The 19,215-nt window shown below is 43.6% G+C and overlaps 1 protein-coding gene across 3 annotated transcripts in view; it reads right to left on the bottom strand.

Moving 5' to 3' along the window:
• Positions 1 to 1,070: 1,070 nt before the first annotated feature.
• LOC306941266 (beta-taxilin-like) overlaps positions 1,071 to 19,215 on the bottom strand; it is an 18,714-nt gene continuing 569 nt past the window's right edge. Inside the window, exons 1-13 of one of the 3 annotated variants that reach the window (XM_079526615.1) lie at positions 17,410 to 17,787; positions 15,838 to 16,088; positions 12,624 to 12,699; positions 12,070 to 12,149; positions 10,314 to 10,484; positions 9,690 to 9,884; positions 9,397 to 9,516; positions 6,198 to 6,272; positions 4,711 to 4,803; positions 3,799 to 3,894; positions 2,716 to 3,079; positions 1,865 to 2,328; positions 1,071 to 1,432 (exon numbers count right to left, since the gene is read on the bottom strand). In XM_079526615.1, coding sequence (XP_079382741.1) covers positions 1,160 to 1,432; positions 1,865 to 2,328; positions 2,716 to 3,079; positions 3,799 to 3,894; positions 4,711 to 4,803; positions 6,198 to 6,272; positions 9,397 to 9,516; positions 9,690 to 9,884; positions 10,314 to 10,484; positions 12,070 to 12,149; positions 12,624 to 12,699; positions 15,838 to 16,074 — 2,244 coding nt within the window. In that variant the 5' untranslated portion in view covers positions 16,075 to 16,088; positions 17,410 to 17,787 and the 3' untranslated portion in view covers positions 1,071 to 1,159. Of the gene's footprint in view, positions 1,433 to 1,864; positions 2,329 to 2,715; positions 3,080 to 3,798; positions 3,895 to 4,710; positions 4,804 to 6,197; positions 6,273 to 6,324; positions 6,400 to 9,396; positions 9,517 to 9,689; positions 9,885 to 10,313; positions 10,485 to 12,069; positions 12,150 to 12,623; positions 12,700 to 15,837; positions 16,089 to 17,409; positions 17,788 to 19,215 lie in introns of those variants that run through there. The other 2 variants (XM_079526616.1, XM_079526614.1) reach the window with 2 other exon arrangements.

Consider the following 19,215-nt stretch of genomic DNA (forward strand, 5'->3'; position numbering starts at 1 on the left):
AAAACACTTTTATTTCAGTAGCATCTTTTTGTGATTTCCAATGGAAAAGACACAGTATGTTGGTTTGGCATAGATTATTTTTTTTGTCTTGCGTAAGTAAGGCAAGGCTTAAAGTATTCAGTTCCTTTTTGTTAAAGCTCAAAGATCATCATCATCATCCTCATCTATTCCGTCAACGATATATAACTTACTAATTCCTCATTCCTTCAGTCCCACCACAATGGGTCATATCTAGGCCCACTTTTACTTGCTGAAAAACTGAAACTGAAAAATACACGGCCATTTCAGTCGTCAGTCTGCTCCCGGTATAGAACCTGTTTAGACGTACAGTACACTAGCGCTTTGCTCACACCAGTTGAGACAAACCCAGTATGTCATAAGGCACTAGGTAAACACATACACACCCTGACCAAATAAAATATAAATAACCCCCCACCGTAACACATACACCCCCACACACACTGACTACAGTATCTCCCTCTAACCCAGTGGTTCTCAAACTTTGTTTTTAATTTCAAGGACCCCCAGTCTGGTATGCATTGGCGCCACAGACCCCCACTACTACTATTACTACTACTACTACAAATGGTTCCATTTGTACACTCTCAGAGCTACAGACCTGTTCCAAACCTGTTCCGTTTGGTTCCTAACTAAGAACCATTTAGCTGGGGGACGCCCTGGCACCCCCGCAAGAAACCATTGAGGGTCCCCCGCGGGGTACATACGTTGGTTAGACCAACAGTCCTACAGTCATTAGTTCGACAACACCCATGCTGCGGGTTAAAATTCACCCGTGGCTCCTGACAAGTGCTGCAGGTTCAAACTAACCCGTGGCGGGTTAAAAATCACCCGTGGCGTCCGCGTGCGGTTAGGGTTAGAGTTTTGGGTAGGGTGTTGGACTCATGACTGTAGGAACTTTGAGAACCAGTGTTCTTAACCACACACACACACACACACACACACACACACACACACACACACACACACACACACACACACACACACACACACACACACACACACACACACACACACACACACACACACACACACACACACACACACACACACACACACACACACACACACACACACACACACACACACACACACACACACACACACATAACCCAACATACACAGTCATAACCCAACATAACTACACTTTCTTATTATTCCTTTTCTTCTTCTTCCTGATGGGCTGCTGAGGGTTGTTGCAGGCTCTGTCTGCCTGTGTTGTTGTTGTTGAGGCAGTGGCTCCTTTAGAGGGACCATCTGCATCTTCTGGCTCGACAGGGACCGATGCTTCTTGTTGTACTGGTTCTTGTACCGGTTCAGCACACTGCTCCTTCTGGGTCTTCTCTTCTTGTACCGGTGGCGCCGCCGCCGCTGGCGTGGGCGATAGCTCGATTTCCATCACTTCAGCGTCAACCTTTAAAAAGGGCAAGGGCAAACGGATAATACTTTTTAAAATAAATGCTGGACATTCAAATCATGTGGAAAGAAATCACACACGTGTGAAGTGAGGGGCGCTCTTATCATCATGGATGGAAAAGAAGCTCCAGCCACGCGCCTGAATGCCGCGACGGCCGCGTGGGTGGAGCTTCTTTTCCATCCACCAGCTGTCTAAAAACCCGGAAAAGACGCTGGCAGACAGCGGAAAACAGCCGCGCCTGTCTGCCCAGGTCTGGAAACAGCTAGACAGACACATGTATTCAGATGTGTCTGAATACATTTAAAAAAAGTAATTAAAATATTTTATTGCTTATAGCAGCTTTAAGTAATTTCCTGAGAATTATATGACAAATGCAACTGAACTGATATCATTGTCATTGTATTTAAAGTTGTCCCTCATCTGCCCTACCTTTTCCTCTGCAGGTTTGGACTCCACCTCCGTGGGCTCCGACAGTGGTTCAGGGGACAGCTGTGTGTTCTCTTCTTCTGGTACTGGTACCATTGGTGTGTGCTGCCGCTGCGCCTCCTCTGCTTCTGGTCTGGAATCCGTTGTTGACTCAACAGTTAGACCGGTGTCCTCCTTCACCGGTGCTGTGACCGCTACCGATTCGGTGGGTCGCTCTTCGTGTTCTGCAGCTGCCATCGGAGACCCAGTTGTCTCTTTGCAGATCTCCGTCTTTGAAGCGGGCTCGGCCACGGCGGCCACTTCAGCTGCCGGCGGTTCCTCATCTGGCTTGGTGTCGACCGCCTCTGGAACGGCGCTCTCCTCCGCCGCGGTCTTCTTCTGGACGCGGCTTTGCTTTGTAATGCCGGCGAACACCGAGGTCAGCGCGTCCTCTTCATCGTCCTCGCACTCGTCGTCTTCCTCGACGTCTGAGGATTGAATTGATTGATTGAATAGTGTATTAGACAGAATTAATGTATAAACAGCAACAGAGTACAGTCAAACACTCAGTCCAAAAGGGATAGCACCCAAAAAAGTCCTTGCGGTCTTGTTTCCATTTAGGCCCTATGCAATCAATTCATAGACACAATCAATATCATCACAGGTAAAAGCAACAAAAAATCTAATCATCACAGTAAAAAATTAAACACTGTAAATACAGTGAGGGGAAAAAGGAAGGGAGGGTGATCATTTCCTCTCCCTTGGGCCTGCTGATTTTCAGGCCTGTTTTAAAAGATGCAAGTGATCTGCATTTTTGGGGGAGGGGGTCAGGGCATTCCACGCTTGGGTGGCAGTGCTATAGAAGGAGAATTTACCAGAGGAGCGGGACAGCAGGCTGGCTGCGAACTCCTGCAGCCTGGCCTGCTCCTCCTTCAGGCGGCTCATGCCCTGGGTCAGGACCGGGTCTTGCTCCTGGATCTCCTGGATCTCCACGGTGGTCAGGAGGCCAGCAGCGGGAGCGGCTTCCGCCGGGACGGCAACCGCTGGGATGGTCAGCTCGATCTCCTCGGACAGGCCCATGTTGACCTTGAACGCGAGGCCGGACTGGGTGTTGGCACAGCGGACATCCTTGATCTTGTCGTACAGGGCCTTCCTCTCCTCCTGCAGCGCCCGGCAGAGCAGCTCCAGCTTCTGGATCTTCTCCACAAACGACTCGTACTCTTTGTCTTTCTCCGCCCGCTGGAGAAGGGGAGAATACATTCATGGATGAGTGAAGTGAATGCGACAGGCCGGGAGAAAGGTGATGGTGAGAAGGGGGATGGGGTGCAAGAACAATGAGAATGGAAAATAATAGTGAGATCACGTTCAAATAGCAGGTCCAAAAAATTGGTTTAAATTTGATTATAGAAGGTATGCAGTTATGCACGTGACATCATCATCATACTCGGAAGTTATGCGGGAACGCCTACTGAGTGGCAAAAAACTACGTTCTTGCCTTGACAGCCCATATATCCAAACAGAAAAGTCCTATCTGACTGCGTTAAACTCACTTTGCCATTCAGTTTGCCAATCGATTTGCCACTCACTTTATGCATATGCATACCCTCTATTCTTCCCCCATTTTCTCCGTGTTTCTCTGTGTTTGATTAAACGCTTGGCCAATCTGGCTGCACTGCAGTGGATTTGAACCCATACATTGTGGGGGACATGAAACTTACTGATGTACCACCCAAGGACAAATAAACCTTTTGGGGAGATTTTAGATACCATGAGTAAGAGTTACAGAAACGTAAACTGGACTGACTTGCACTTCTTTCTGTTACACAGTGAAAAATAGAATCAATGAACCTGTAACTCTCTGAGTTATGGGGTGTGGGGGTCTTAAACAGTTGACATAACACAGACATAACATTGAAAGGTGACTTCGTATGACAACAGCATCACCGTAAAGTACATACCTCTTCAATCATGCCAGCCAGAGCCTGGTTGCAGCTCTCGAACCTCGTCTTCCACACAGTGGACTCCTTCTCCAGTTTCTTCATCTTCCCCGTCATCTAAAACAACCACATGTTTCACATTTAAAGAATGTTCTGACTGCATCGCACATGACATAGTTAGTAAAGGATGGTCTGTATCCACTTTCAAGAACCTCCACAACTTTATATATTGCTAACAGAGTAAACAGACGGACAGCATGGGGCCAAACAAAAATATCTTTCTGAGTGAGAGCTTTGCATTATGTCCAGAGCGCTACACATGAGTGAGACGCCTCTGCTAAACGATTGTGGCCGTGTCTTTTCCAATGCCTATGCATATGAAAGTGACATTAATCAGGAGTGCTCCTCTTGAGAAAATTTGAGAGAATAGCAGTTTCCATTACGACAAATAACGTTACACTTGACATTTAACCACTTGCATCAGCAATCCCTATTCTGGGGGGAACATTCACCGAAAAACAGCAGATCCAGAAGCCCACAAGCTTGTAGATCTGCTATTTTTGGCGAGGAGGAGGGTTTAAGTGGTTAAACTGAAGTTATATTGATCAATTCCAGATATTATTAAAGTGTTCTTCTGAGGCACTCCTGGACTTGCGTCACAGCACCCACTTTGAGATCCACTGCAGCCATAGCTGAATGGGTAGAGAGCAAGCCAGGGAATTTAGAAGGTGCCAGATTCTATTTCCGGACCCAGTGATGTGACAAGGTGTCCCTGAGCAAGACATTTAACCTAACTGCTCACCCCCCCTGCGCTCCTCTGTGGGCAGCACTCAGCTGAATTTACCCCATGGGATGAAATCTAATTGTCTAATTGTTATTATATCAGAATATACATGGCCTAATGACCCATCCCCACCCACGGTGACAACCTACCTTATCCATTTCCTGTTTGAAGCTGACATAGATGTCGTTGCTCTTGGACAGGGTGATCTGGAATTCGTCAAACTTCTGGGAATACAGGGTCAACTGTGGACAGACAGACAGACTGAGCTACAGGCTTCTTTTCTAGCTAAAGTACAACTACACTGCCATCAGCTAGGAAAGTATCTGCAATTGTCAAGTCAAATGTTTGTCAATTCGACTCTACTGCTCTACTGTCAATTTCAACCAACTAAACTAATTCAACTCTTTCTATAATAATCGTATTAGCCATTTAGGGATGTAGGACACCCAACTGTCGTGAGGTCCTCGTTGACTTGTAAAACATCTTAAACATGACTGACATTTAACAACTACTGTGAACTGCATACAGCACGTAAATAATAGTTTCTATCACTGGTTTTCATAACAGTAAAACTAAACATTGGACGTGTAAAAATCAACCCAGGAAATGAATTCAATTTTGGGTAAAACAAGTCATCAAACCTGAAAACTGGAGAGACATTTGAAGTAATGTTGATACACATAGTCAGCCTTAACCACTTTAACCCTCTATTCTTAGTCAAACAGACATGAGTTACTATACTTTGACCACTCCCCCCCCCCCCCCCCCCCCCCGCCCCCTCTACAAATTTCTTCGCCAAAATATTTTTGCCTAATGTTCCCCACAGATTATGGATGATAGGGTTCAAGTGGTTAAGATGCAAGTGGTTAAGATTCATCTTAACCACATTGAGACTTTGTACAACATTCCACTGCAAGATGTCACACTGCAGTGACTATGCCACATTAGTCAAGAATTATGTCCATGCTCCACATTGCTCAGGAGTTAATCCGTGCAATAACCAACGTTCCCTCTACAACTATCGAGATTGTACAGTAAGTTGGCTATTTTAAACAAACCACACCCAATGTAACTTCTTGTAACTGCCATTAGGGATGCAGATACTGGTTGCAAGTAGTTGCATGTTGCACAGAGTTGCGTGGCAAATCAATGCTGCGATTTGAGCCCAAGATGTAGCTCAGAGGTTGGTACTTAGTACATATCCTACTGTAGACCTGTACAGGACAGTATTCATCCCAGTTTGAGTGGACGCTGTTTCTACCATTTCTCTGTTCTCGAGACTACTACTACTACTACTATTACTGTAAAGCAGTGTTTCCCAAAATGGGTCGGAACCCATTGAGTACATATTCTATGTTGCCAAAAGAATTTAAAAAAATAAAAATATATAAATCTAAAAAGATTCCATAATTTATTTTTATTTGAAAATAGCCGATGTTCAAGCTCATAACACGTCACATTCCGTCACGTCGATCAGCTATTTTCACTATTTTAGAAATGGGACTTCATTCATAATGTATTTTTCTAAGTTTATGGAAACTTTTGGAACTCACGCTGAAAACACGTTTTGAGAACCACTGACATTAAAAGGAACTGCTTTGCTGCTTTTGTATCATAATTTCTTTGTGATATTCACCTGAGCCTGCATCATAGTCCCATGCTCATTGAGTTGCTGAGCTTGCAGTTTCCACTCAGCGGCCTGTACCAGTAACTATAGTTATAGGACAGAGAGACAGTTGGATCAGAGAGAGGCATTCATTTACCTTCTTCTTCATGGACAGCTCCTGTTCCTTCATTGCGTAGCATTTCTTTGTTTTGTCAATAGCCTCCCTAAGTAACTATGACAGAGACAGTATACAATCACAGTCAGTCTAGGGCGTTATGCACAGACTACAAAAGACACAATCATCATGACGTCACCACAACACAATCATCATGACGTCACCACAACACAATTTTTGTGTATTTCCGGGTAGATGTATCTCATGTGTACGCCTTCTGCAGACCAGTGTTGATTTTGACACCAAAATTTGATTTACTTTTAGTAATTTTTGAGTGGTGCAAACCACTCCAACAACTGGCTTTGTACCCGTGTACCCGTGTTTGTTCGTACCAAAACAACGAGCATGGTTGCTATGGTTAGCAACCAAGAAAACGAGCATGGTTGCTATGGTTAGTATGTGACGTCACTGACATCACAGTAACTATAACAATAAATGTGTAGTTGCACCACTCAGTTCACACAGGTGTGATTTTTTCATTTTTGTTTAGTTTTTATTTTGTTTTGTCAGTGAAAACTGGCCTGTTTTGTGTCCGGGTAGTCGGTAGAGCACTCAACTTTCGACCCCAAAGTCATGGGTTCGAATCCAAGCACCGCCAACTCAGCGTATGAGGAGCATGGCTTGATGTCGTGTGGTATAAGTGCTGGGAGCTGATGGTAGGTGTTGCGCTCCACCTCAGCAATCCATCTCCCTCTGGGAGATGGATTCTCAAAATCTTCTCTCATAGTCCCTGGCATATATTTTCAAATGGGGGTCCGCGGGGCTAATTAGTGTCAATTTGGGGGTCCTTTACATGAAAAGGTTTGGGAACCACTGGTCTAGCGCATTGAAACGGGGATAGACTGTGGTCTAGCCAGCGCATTGAAACTCCCACACCCTGGCTGATACCGACAATAAGCCTCTCACTTGTCAGTGAAAAAAGGTAGTCGACGAACATTTTTTCGTCATAGTTTTAGTCGACAAAATGTACACTGCTGCACCGGCCTGGCGCCAAGCGCTGGGTGGGCGTTTTGTAGAAAGCAAAAAAGTGGAAGAGCCAATCAGCATCTGTCAATCACAAGGGCCCTGAGCGCAGACGCCGATTGGCTCTTCCACTGTTTGGTTTCTGACAAACGCCCGCCCAGCGCTTGGGGCCAGAGTCGCCAGACCGCTCTGCAGAAGGCACACGATAATGTGAATTCACGTGACCGGGGTTGGTTTACCAGGCTATGGCAGCATCGCATTGGACCAGTATTATTCATTAACCTCACCTCGGGAAGAACGGGATATTACGGTTGATCAGGCCAGGAGGCCTGGCCGTCGCACTGTTGTAAGTGCCGTGTCTCCGCTCGAATATTCTCCAATAAACACTTTGATATGGATATTTTCCATAATTAAGGACGCTTATGATATTGTTCTTGACTATATTGACATATATACATAGACATTCTACCCGAAAATACCACTCTACACAACAATTATAATAATAACCTTTATATAGCATTTTAAAAAGTAAATGCATAAAGTGAATTAATGATTAAAGCCACAACCCAGGACCGACTCTAATGAATAAAACATTATTTTTAACCAACTGCCTTCAGTGCCTTACCCCATATCCCTAAACTTATTTTCCTTTTTTTTTTACTATTTTGAAAAACATTTTTGAACAGTTCAAATAGCCGATCTACAAGCTCACAACGTGTCAACGTTTTTCAAAATAGTAAAAAAGGCAAAGAAGTTTATAGATAAGGGGTATAGGCAGTGACGAAAAATAGTGCCATGGATGTAATTTAATTGTAAATGACCCCTGTTGCAATTACCCCTCTCCGTCAGGAGAGGGAGACAACAGACATAAGACTTCTGGACTGTAGCTTTAAAATGATACAAATACAGTAGAAAATAATCACCCTACTGTAGCTGAAAGAAATGTAGAATCACAAATTTGCAAAAAACATGAAAATATTTAATGATTAAACTTTATTTAATGGATGACTGTGTGAAATGTGTCATTTAACCCATTAAGTCAAGTATTTCTTTTCTGAAAATGTTCAAAAATAGCAGCTGTAAACTTGTATATCTGCTATGTTTGAATAGTCAAAGCAAAAATCTAAAATGACACAGATGCTTTCTCGGTTAGTTGAGTTGCTGGTGTATTTGACTGAATATTGTCACTGTTCACTGGGCAGAAACCTTGTACTGTACCTCCATATTTCAACATTTTAATGCCCCCTCTCCACCCGTAATTAAATGCCTAATGCTGCATTCACATGGAATAAGACAAGTGGTAGACGGCAAACGGCAAAACCTGCTAGACGGCATGGAATTGTAAAAAGATTAAATATTTTAACATTGATGCCGTCTGCCGTTACGTCACCGGTTCTGGCTGCCGTGCCGTCCTGTTCCATTTACAGTCCTGCTCCCGTCCACTAAAATGAAGTCCGGTTTGCCATCTACCGCTTGCCTGATTCCATGTGAATGCAGCATTACGTTTATTTCCCAAAAAAAGTAACAGTTTTGGACATACAAGGTTCCCACCCAACAGCGTCGATGAGGACGTGTTGCGTGTACCATGAATGATGAGAAGTAACTCACTCCTTCTCTCTCTTATGTGTGATGTGTGATTGAACAGGTGTTGACACTAAGGTCTCAAAGGCACTTGCCCGTCAGGCAAGTACAGGTCATGTTACTTGCCTGAAAAGTAAATTGTCCATTACAAAATGCTAGGTAAAATGTGAATTCAATGTAACCATTTTTCTTTTTTTAGAAGTGAAAACAGCACATTATAGGTAAACAGTGCTGGAATTTTACATTCCACACACCAGAAGACAGAGCGCTATGTCCACGTTCAGGTGTTTAGACAGATATCTCATGTTGTGTTTATAGAGTATAGACTATAGACAGTTGCGTCCCCCTCTCAAACGAGCACTTGCCCGGTCGGGCAACCTGAAAGCAGACTCCACCTGCCCGAAAGTTTTATTTACCTGCCAGGGGCAGGTGGGTAAGCCTTAGTGTCAACGCCTGGATTGTGTGTGATCTCTGATGTGTTGTTGTGTACCATGATGAGGGGGAACTCACGTATTCCTTCTCTCTCTTGTGCTTCTCCTCTGCCTCTGCAAGCAGAGCATTGGACTGCTCCAGCCTGGTGTCAGACAGCTTCAGCTGCAGGTCACGATGCTTGTTCAGCTTCTCCAGACTCTGTGCGCGCACACGCACACGGGCAAACACACACACGCACACGCACACACACACACACAAAAACAATGATGACCGTGGCTTCAACAGCACTTAACCACATGAACCCTATCGTCCCAGTTCTGTTCATGAAATAATAAGCGAACGTCATCCGCGCTTTCTTGTGCAGTACGTACCTCCTCTCGGTTCTCGTACTGGTGCATGAGGCTCTCCAGCTTGTCGGCCAGCAAGGCATTCTCGCCGCATAGCTTGGTGTTGCGGTTGCTGTGCTGCTCGATCTGGGCCTGGATGTCCGTCAGCGTGTTCTGGAAGTGAGTGCTGATCTCCGACCGCCGTTCATCATCCTCCCTGCACCGCTGCAGGGTCTCCTCCTGGGGAGGGGGGTGAGAGGGGGAGGTGAGAGGGGGAGGTGGGTGGCAGGAGGTGGGTGGCAGGAGGGATAGGGTGAGAATAGGAGAGAGGCTGAGCTAGGATAGGGGCAGTGGTGGAAGAAGTACTCACATATTCTTTTTACTTAAGTAAAAGTATCAAAACCCTTGTAGAAATGGTCTGTTGCAAGTTTGGTATTAGTAAAAGCACAAATGTATTTGCATCAAAATAATACTCATGCTGATTTTCTCACAAGTTTTCAAATGTATGAAATGCATAAAAATCTTTTGAAAATAGCAGATCTAGTCATGCGTATGAATTTCACATGACTATACCGGTGGGCTGTCAATAATACATTTCAGGAAAGAAGCCGCGGGCCATATAAAATCTGCCCCCTCCCCAGGCCAGAATCTGCACCCTATCTCCTATACCTTGAGGCTCTTGTTCTGTCTCTGTAGCTCTCTGCAGAGTGCCTCCATCTTGCTGCGAGCCAGGATGCTCCTGCTGTTCTCCGCCTGGAGGTTCTCCCTCTCCCGGAGCAGCGCAGAGTGCTTCTGCTGCATGGCGCGCTGCCGCTTGTCGTCCGCACGCCGCGCTTCAGCCTGATGACGAAACAAAGATACATCTATCTATCTATAAATGCACCATGTCTATGTGTGTGTATGTCTGTAATCCACGTAACTTGAGAACCATTTGGCCCACCGCCTTCAACTTGACACATGCGCTCCACACCCCCACAGGGAGTGCAGTGCCCGGTGTCAAGTCCGTCGGATCGCCGGTTGTCCAGAACCAGTACAAAAACCACCTGCCCGCGCTCCGGCCAGGGCCTAAATCCAGGGTTTGACGAGGTCAGTGTCTTCATATATGGAGATCATAAATGAGGTCAGTGTCATGATCTTCATAAATGGAGATCGGACAAGGCCCAACAAATCCAGATCACCCCTAGATCTCCATATACGTATGGAGCTGGCCTGTTCTGACATCACAATGGTGCTCTGACATCACAATGATGCGCAACCTCGCCCTTTAGCCAATTGATCACACCTGATCACCCCTCAACGGGCACTGTTCTAGTATTTGTGAAATGTGACTTCGTGGTCGGGGATACTTTTACATACAGTACTGCATTGCGTCTCAAACGTTTTCATGTCAAGGACCCCCAAATCAACATTTATTAGCCTGCGGACCCTCATTTGAAAGATTGTATGGCTCAGTGAGCAGTGATTCTCAACCATTTTAATTTCAAGGACCCGTAGTTTGACATGCATTAGTCTACGGGCCCCTATTTAATAGCATTTCTATCTCTGGGACCTCAATTTAAATTGTAAAATCTGTGTTGATTTAACTCTGAGTGTACAAATGGAACCAAATGGACCCGTTCCATTTGTACACTCTGAGTTACAGACCCATAAGGGTCTATTTGGTTCCTATCTATCATTTAGCTAGTATAGGGACCCCCTGAAACTCTCTCAAGGACCCCTGGGGGGTAGGGTTGTCCCGATCACGTTTCTTTGCTCTCGATCCGATTCCGATCATTTGATTTTGAGACATACCAATACTGATCTTTACCGATCCGATCTTTATATTTACTTACCGGTATGCCATATCACAATAGCAAATATCCTAATGTATGTCACTCTAGTCTAGTCTGTTGTGTTGCCTTTCAATTATTGAAAGGCAAAATGTGACTATACTTATATTAGAATGACTGTCAGTGTTTTCTTTTTCTTTCTATGAAAGCATGGAATCATAGCAAAATAATGATGTATTGGTTAATTAGAGTGAATACAGTTCTACAGCTTATAGAACTGAAGTCAAGTTAAAACTCTTAAAGAGTATCTCTCTCATTCAGAGAGAGTACTACAGACAGCTATGCCATCATGCATAGCAGGCGTTACATTTCCTTTGTTTTTATCATAGGTGTCTTTCACGCCTCTGAGTGTGACTATAGTCTTTGTTTGACCAGAACTAGCATAAACAGTTTTTACAAGTTTCTCACTGCTTATACATCTTTCTTTGAGATTTACATTACAATTACAAATCCGATCGGATCGTGTGATCGGAGCCGATTTCCGATCACTTTTGTTTGTTTTGAACATACAAGTTCTCCGACAGTGGCGGAATGGAGTCCTAATACAGCAAGTGTATTGTAGGTGTACATGTTTGTTTGTGGAATGATGCACTCACCAGTTCAGAGTACTTTTTGACCAGAACTTCCAGTTTCTCATCTGGAGAAGACAACTTGTTCAGACTCTGCATGACATTGCCTGTACCACACACACACACACACACACACACACACACACACACACACACACACACACACACACACACGCACACACACACACGCACGCACGCATACAGAAGAGAGTTTGTTAGAAGTTGTCTTGTTTGATTTTATTTAATGTCATCATGTTGTCAGTGATTCTCAACCTCCTTGAATTTCAAGGAGGCCCGGTTTGATATAGGTCACAGACGCCCAGTTGGGGGTCACAACAAGTGTTAATTGAACTCTGAGGCCCCCTTTTCCACCAAAATAACTTTGGTTCTAGAACTGGTTCCTTTCTAGATTCTTGGAACCGTGGTGCTTTCACGGAACCAGTTCCAAACCAACCTTTACGGTTCTGAACAAATTCATTTTCAGTTGAAACTGGGCGGGAATTTGGACCCCTGGACCGGACGTTGAGAAACAGTGATTGATTATGACGTGGCCTGACATCATGCCTCTATCCCTGTCCCACCTGCTTCCTTGGCGATGGTGACATCATCGCTTGGCTCCGCCTCCATCCTGTCTTCGTCTGTCTTCACCACCACCGTCTGAGGTGTTCAAAACAAAACGTTATTACCGGTATTAAGGCTGTCAAATGATGAAAAACTTTAAATCAGATTAATCACAGCTTAAAAATGTATTAATAATGATTAATCACCATTCAACTATGTCCAAAATATGCCATGTTCTGTTGTCAGAACCGAAAGATAAGTGACACTCTAGCTCTCTTGCTCTCTCTCCATGTCTCGCATCCCGCTAGTGTATGTGATTTGAGCCGCTGCCAATGTAAATTGAGCAGCCTTTTATGGCAATAACCAACTGTTTTTTCCCCATCCAGATAGGGCTAGATAGGGCTTCTCTTTACATGTCGTTTGGATTTATCAGCCATCAGATACCAGAGTGCAGAGTGGATGGGATTATGGGATGTATGGGGCAGGTCATCTAGGTATGGATTAATTTGCGTTACATTTTACAAATTAATTAACTCAGCTAACTCAGTTATTTTGACAGCCGTAGTTATTATTCAGGCAGGTGGAAATACTGCGATCGCTGTGTGTCTGTGTATCTGTTGTGTGTGTCTGTCTGCAGCTAATCTCGCATACTACTGGGACAATCAGCATCACATTTCTTGTGCAGGCCAAGGACCTAAAATCCCTGAATATTTGTTGTAATCAGTCAACAACTAATATGTTCTTTTTTGGTGAAATTATAATATTGTTTTGGTAAAACAATATTGTGATATTATATTTTTGAGTGGTGCAACCACTTCAAGGAACAGCAATGTCTGTGTTAACCTATGTGACTATAGCAGTAGGGGCAAAAGTGGCGCTGTTGTGCCAGAAACAGAGAGAGAGAGATAGTGCTGCACTGCCTGCTAATGAGAGAGAGAGGGGGTGGGGTGGGGGGGGGGGGGGGGTTAGGGGGAGAGGGGAGTTGCACCACTCAGTTCACACAGGTGTGATTTTTCCATATCGCCCACCCCTACTCCAAAATGCTATAGGACTAGCCAAGCTGCCAGCCCGGCATATAGGATCTGCACTACTAGCCAATTACAATGACCCTGTCCTTTCGGCTAAAGGCATACAACAATAATTATGCACAAGCCAAGGCTCCAGACAGAAATGCCAACTCGTCAAACTTGCATAATAGTTGATAATGTAAAAAAATATAATATATATTTATTTTTTGCAGCGAATCCCTTAGTCACACCAACATTTGTGAAGTAGTGTCGTTGGACTTAATGGTGACGTTCATAAAGATTATTATGTCCAGTCCTATTTTGAGCGAGTTCACAGCATGCAAAGCTAAATATATTTGCCAAGTCTAAAAACGGAAGAGCGGACACAGCCTTTCACTGCACCAGTGCACGTCGAAGTGCAACAGTGTCATGGCAAGGCATGCCAGAATGTGAACGCTAGGCCTTTCATATTATTGTTATACTATATTATATTATACTTTAATTTAATGACAGTCCTTCCCCCATTACCCTCACCATACTGACAGAAAGATGGAGGGAGCCTGGGTGCCAGAGAGACTAACCCTTTATAGTTACAATTCTAGTTTCTAGTTACAATTCCAACCAAATCATTAAATGTTTCGATGAATTGATTACAATAGGAGTAGGACCCCAATGGAAACAACAAACCATTAGGTTCCTTGGATAAATCCTTTTAGCAGACCTTTTATTGTACTGTACTTCCCTGTGCTTGTCCATGCAAACTGTTAATAAAGTATTCAATCAATCAATCAATCAAAAACTACTGCTTATAAGCCCCCATTGGGGCTATGGACTGTGCATTAATATCTAAAAATCACACCCGTGTGAAGTGAGGGGCGCTCTTGTCATCGTACATCATCCAATAAAAAATGAATATACTTCTTCATGAATTAATTTGTCAACTTGTTTATGTTATTATCTTTTAACCATGATACAATGTTTAAAAAAACTCATCTTTTCACCATGATCATGTAAGATGACAACTGAATGTATGTGATGTATAAATATTATATACAGTATATACACACACAGGTATAAGCCCCCGAGCTGAATTAAAACAGTTTCACTGTTTAGAAAAGCCGATTTGCTCATCCACATATGACTTAAATTCTCCATTCATTGTCAATGGCATTTGTGTTAGGACAAAGTTTGTGTACACACGCACACTAAAGGCTGGACATAGGAGGGACTAGTGCCCCTCAAAAAGCAGAAATAGCTGTTCTTACAACGCGTCACTTCGTGATGCGTTGTAAGCTTGTAGATCAGCTGATTGTAGATCAGCCATTTTTAAGTATAAATGTATAATAAATGCCAGTAATGTCTTGGTATATTTCAGTTATTTGTCATATATGCCCTGTGTGTACACTATTTTATTGTGAAGCCTAAAAGGCAAATGGAATTGTGATTTCTATTCATAATGTTCCAGTTTCCAATGCCAAAAACACAATTAAATTATTAACCCTAACCCTCGCAAATAATTTGTGTGACAATGATGAATCGCCAACTTAACCCATTCAGGACGGAGTCGGGAGTTGGAGTTGGTGTTTTAAGCATTATGTTATACTTAAGCTATTGAAAAATAGCAGATCTACAAGCTCATAGCGTGTGCTGCGCTATGAGCTGATAGACCTGCTATTTTTGAAAAATCATGAAAATGTGGCACAAAACTTTGAATATATATTCAGAGCGAACGTTTTAACTCAAAACCTTGCTTCTGGGGGGTCCCTGGAACAACATATTTTCAGATGGGGGTCGGCGACCAATTACATATATTTTTGGGGTCCTTGACATGAAAATGTCAGGACCTGGACGAATATAAATGTTGCCCACTAAGACGGACGTTCCTGGATGAATCAGAGAGTCCGATTACTCCGATCGAGGCCAGATCAATTTAAGTCATAGCATAACTAGTCAGATCTGGCCCAGAATAAGCTATATTATTTCAACTGGTGAAGACGTCTCGGAAATAACGTAAAGATCATCTCCATATTGGCTGGGATCAGTTCTGAACGTCACCGGAGTCACCGGAGGACGTCATCATGACGTCATTTGGCTTGCTGGGAGGTTTTTCAGAAAACTGTCAGGATTTAGAAGGCATTTGTAGAGTCTACCTCAAGTCTAAATGGGTTAATTGTGTAACCGTGACAGCCCTACCTACCTATAGGCTTGGGCTACTACAGTAATGTACCTTGTCCATGAGGGAGGCCGCCGATCCGTATGTACTGAGGATGTCCTCCAGCCTCTTGCTCATGTCCTCCAGGTGGTCCCCAGAGGCTCTGGAAGAGAAGTGGGCCTGGGCTGGAGCCTGAGGAGCGGGTGAGGACGCTGCCTGGCTGCCAGCGCTCTGCTCCGGGGATAGAGGAGGCACACCGCCGGCCTGAGGGGATGATGATATCACCTCAGCTGCTTTCACCGAGGTTTCCATTGATCAACCCAGGACTGTGTGTGTGGGGAGAGGAGTGTGTGGGGGAGAGAGAGAGAGAGAGAGAGAGAGAGAGAGGAGGGACAGGGAATGAGAGAGAGAAAGACAGATGGACAGATTTACAATGGGGAATGCTTTCCATTTGTAACTCAACAATTCATGGAAATATCCTTGTGTAAGCACACCACATGACATGCATAAACCCCAAGATAGCACCAGTAGACTAGACTAAACTAAAGCATACAGTGTGTATCATTCTACAAATAGCCAACATTTGTCATTTAATAACTACGTAGATTCCATTTCCACCAGCTCAGTGGCAAGTTGTGGTTAGTGTCCACCCTGGGACTGCATGGGAGGTCGGGGTTCGATCCCCCGCCAGGACGGGTCATACCAAAGACTCGGGGGGTGTGTGTGTGTGTGTGTGGGGGTCCATGCGTCATACCCACATCATCAGGTCCAGGGCGTGTACTTGTACATCAAGCTGCCTCACGCCAAGGAAACAGGAGATAGGCTCCTACGGCCCTATTAAATGGCTTGGCAATGCTTACTTAAGTTATTTTAAGTTAGCTACATTCAATTGCATAATTTGGTATATTATAGTATAGATTCAGATTTCAATATTAGACATCTGACTTTTAAACTCCACTCAATAGTAATTGGCACCACACATGAATGAGCTATATGGAGTCATGCAGGACAAAATGTGCTCCAGACCTGTCTCTGAAAAGAATAAAAGTTCTATATGAATTCAGTTTTTTGTGGAAATATCTGCATGAATTATTTGGGATATATAATGTCAATTATTGTATAAATATTGGCCAATTAACCTATAGCCTAATAGTTTTAAATAAACCGGTTTAGGCCTATACAAATCTGTATTTTGTCCAAACAGGCGCTGATCTCAAATAAAATATACAGTAGCCTATAGGTCCAGTCCATTATATCTATATTGGTCCAAAGCTCTAACAAATGGTGCAAGTGTAATTAAGCCGCATGGTGTGGGTGTGAAGTCTCTCAATCTGTCTGTCACACCCTTGTTTACATTTCAATCTAAATGTAAACCTCTACATCCACGTCTGGGTTTGCACTACACTTCACTTTGCAGATATTTACTTTTATCATGTCAAGACAAGACAACAATTCATTGGGATACGCCTACATACAGTAATGAGCAGCATGCGTTGAAATGACGCAGTGTGCCAGTGCATTAAAGTTTAATGGGTGGATAGGATATACTAGCCTACACTACGGTAGGCTAATTGACATCATGGTAGCTATCATAGAATAAATGGATCCGTTTCATTCCTCTCATCATAATGTTCAACAACAACTCACGGAGCATGTGGTTTCCTCGCCCATTTTCTCCCCTGTTGTTGACGTGAACATAGATAGTCTAACATGCTGTAGCGAGGAGGACCATCGCTGTCTTGATGCTGAGAGCCATTTATTCCAATGATATTTAAGCCTCTCCCACCACCAAGATGCTGTGTGTGCGTGTGCGTGTGCGTGTGTGTGTTTGTAGCAGCAGCAGCATCACGTATGTGAAGCTGGCAGAAGCAGCAACAACTATAGGCTACCAGTGTCAGTGTCCCGGCCTACTTTTCAAAATAAAAGTTAAACTGGCAAACTCAGATGTGCCACTGCCTAGTACTGTACTTATTTATATATTTTTGTATTTACACTTTGCTGGAGTATTTTCCAAATTCCAATAATTTGTATTCGACTACGGACTTCTCAAAGGAAAATATTGTGGGCCTACTTTTACTCCACTACAATCAATAGATTATTTTTGTATTACTTTGTAGATTTTGATTAAATCCCTTCTTATACTTTGGCAATTTGAAAATACCTTACAGTAAGCTCAGAAGCTTATGAGCTTGTAGATTTTTATTTTCAAAGGATTTTTAAACATTTTAAGACTCATTCGAGCATGCTATTTTACTTTTGGTACTTTTAAGTACATTTTGATAGTTGATACGAACATACTTTTGTATTTTTCCTCAAGTACATTTAGATTTCCGGACTTTTACTTAAATTACTATTTCATTAATTGCAGTTGATACTTTTGCTATACACACAAAATCGAATGGGCTCTATGTGCACATGCCATTTTGGAAAGATCTTGGGCTAAGCTTAGGCCCCTTCCCTATACTTCCTTCATAGGTGTTACCCGATGATACTAATGAAGGCTCTGTTCCATTCTGGTCAAACAGAGTCAGGGTGCTCCATCAACACTGCTACACCAGTGAGGTCAAGTGTCCTTGAGTGGGTTCCAAATGGCCCCTGAGTGTACAAATGGAATGGACGTGTACACTCTCAGAGTTACGGGAGTCCTTGAAATTAAGATGTTTGAGAACCACTGTACACTAAATGGAACAGAGCGTTAATATCGGTAACACTTATAGGCAAGTATAGGGAAGGGGCCCAGAAGTAAGTAGTGTGCATGAGCCTACTCTATGGCATGAGCCCATTGTGTGTGTGGGTGGGTGTGCGCGCGTGCGTGTGTATAGGCACACATGGTTGAATGGTCTAATTCCAGCCTGATGAGACATTAAGCATTAGCATGGTGGACACAATATATCATCATGTCCCAACATAGCCTGCATGGCATGGCCAGACTAATATCACTGGCACACACTCACTGCGTAGATTAGTCTGGAACTAACACATGCCTATTGCCTACACATACGTCATGTCCTAGAATGAGGGGAAGGGGATCAACGTCACGTGATTCTTTGTTTGATTATTGGCAGAATCTCGGAAAGTTTAGAATATTTGGCGTATTTTGGCAGACTATTTGCATCCAGCTGCACTACTTCACCTGTTGTGCTATGACAAAAAAATAAAAATAAACATAAAATGTAACCATGTGTAGGTTGAAGGTTCCTAGTGCAATTCCAAGCTGCATGTGTTATTTTCTTTTTCTTTTTTTCTTCTTTTTTAAAGATTTGTTTTTTGCCTTGTCTGCCTTTATTGATAGATCATACAAGTGAAGAATGACAGGAAAGAGAGATGGGGAGAGACATCATGCAGCAAAGGTCGTCATGAACGGGACTCGAGCACGTGATGCGCCGTAAGGCCAGAGCCTTGCAATGCGGGCGCCCTGCATGCGTTGTTTTTCACCCATATGAAGCAATAGCT

This window comes from Electrona antarctica (genome assembly GCF_951216825.1).
Source record: "Electrona antarctica genome assembly, chromosome: 17".
Lineage (NCBI taxonomy): Eukaryota > Metazoa > Chordata > Actinopteri > Myctophiformes > Myctophidae > Electrona > Electrona antarctica.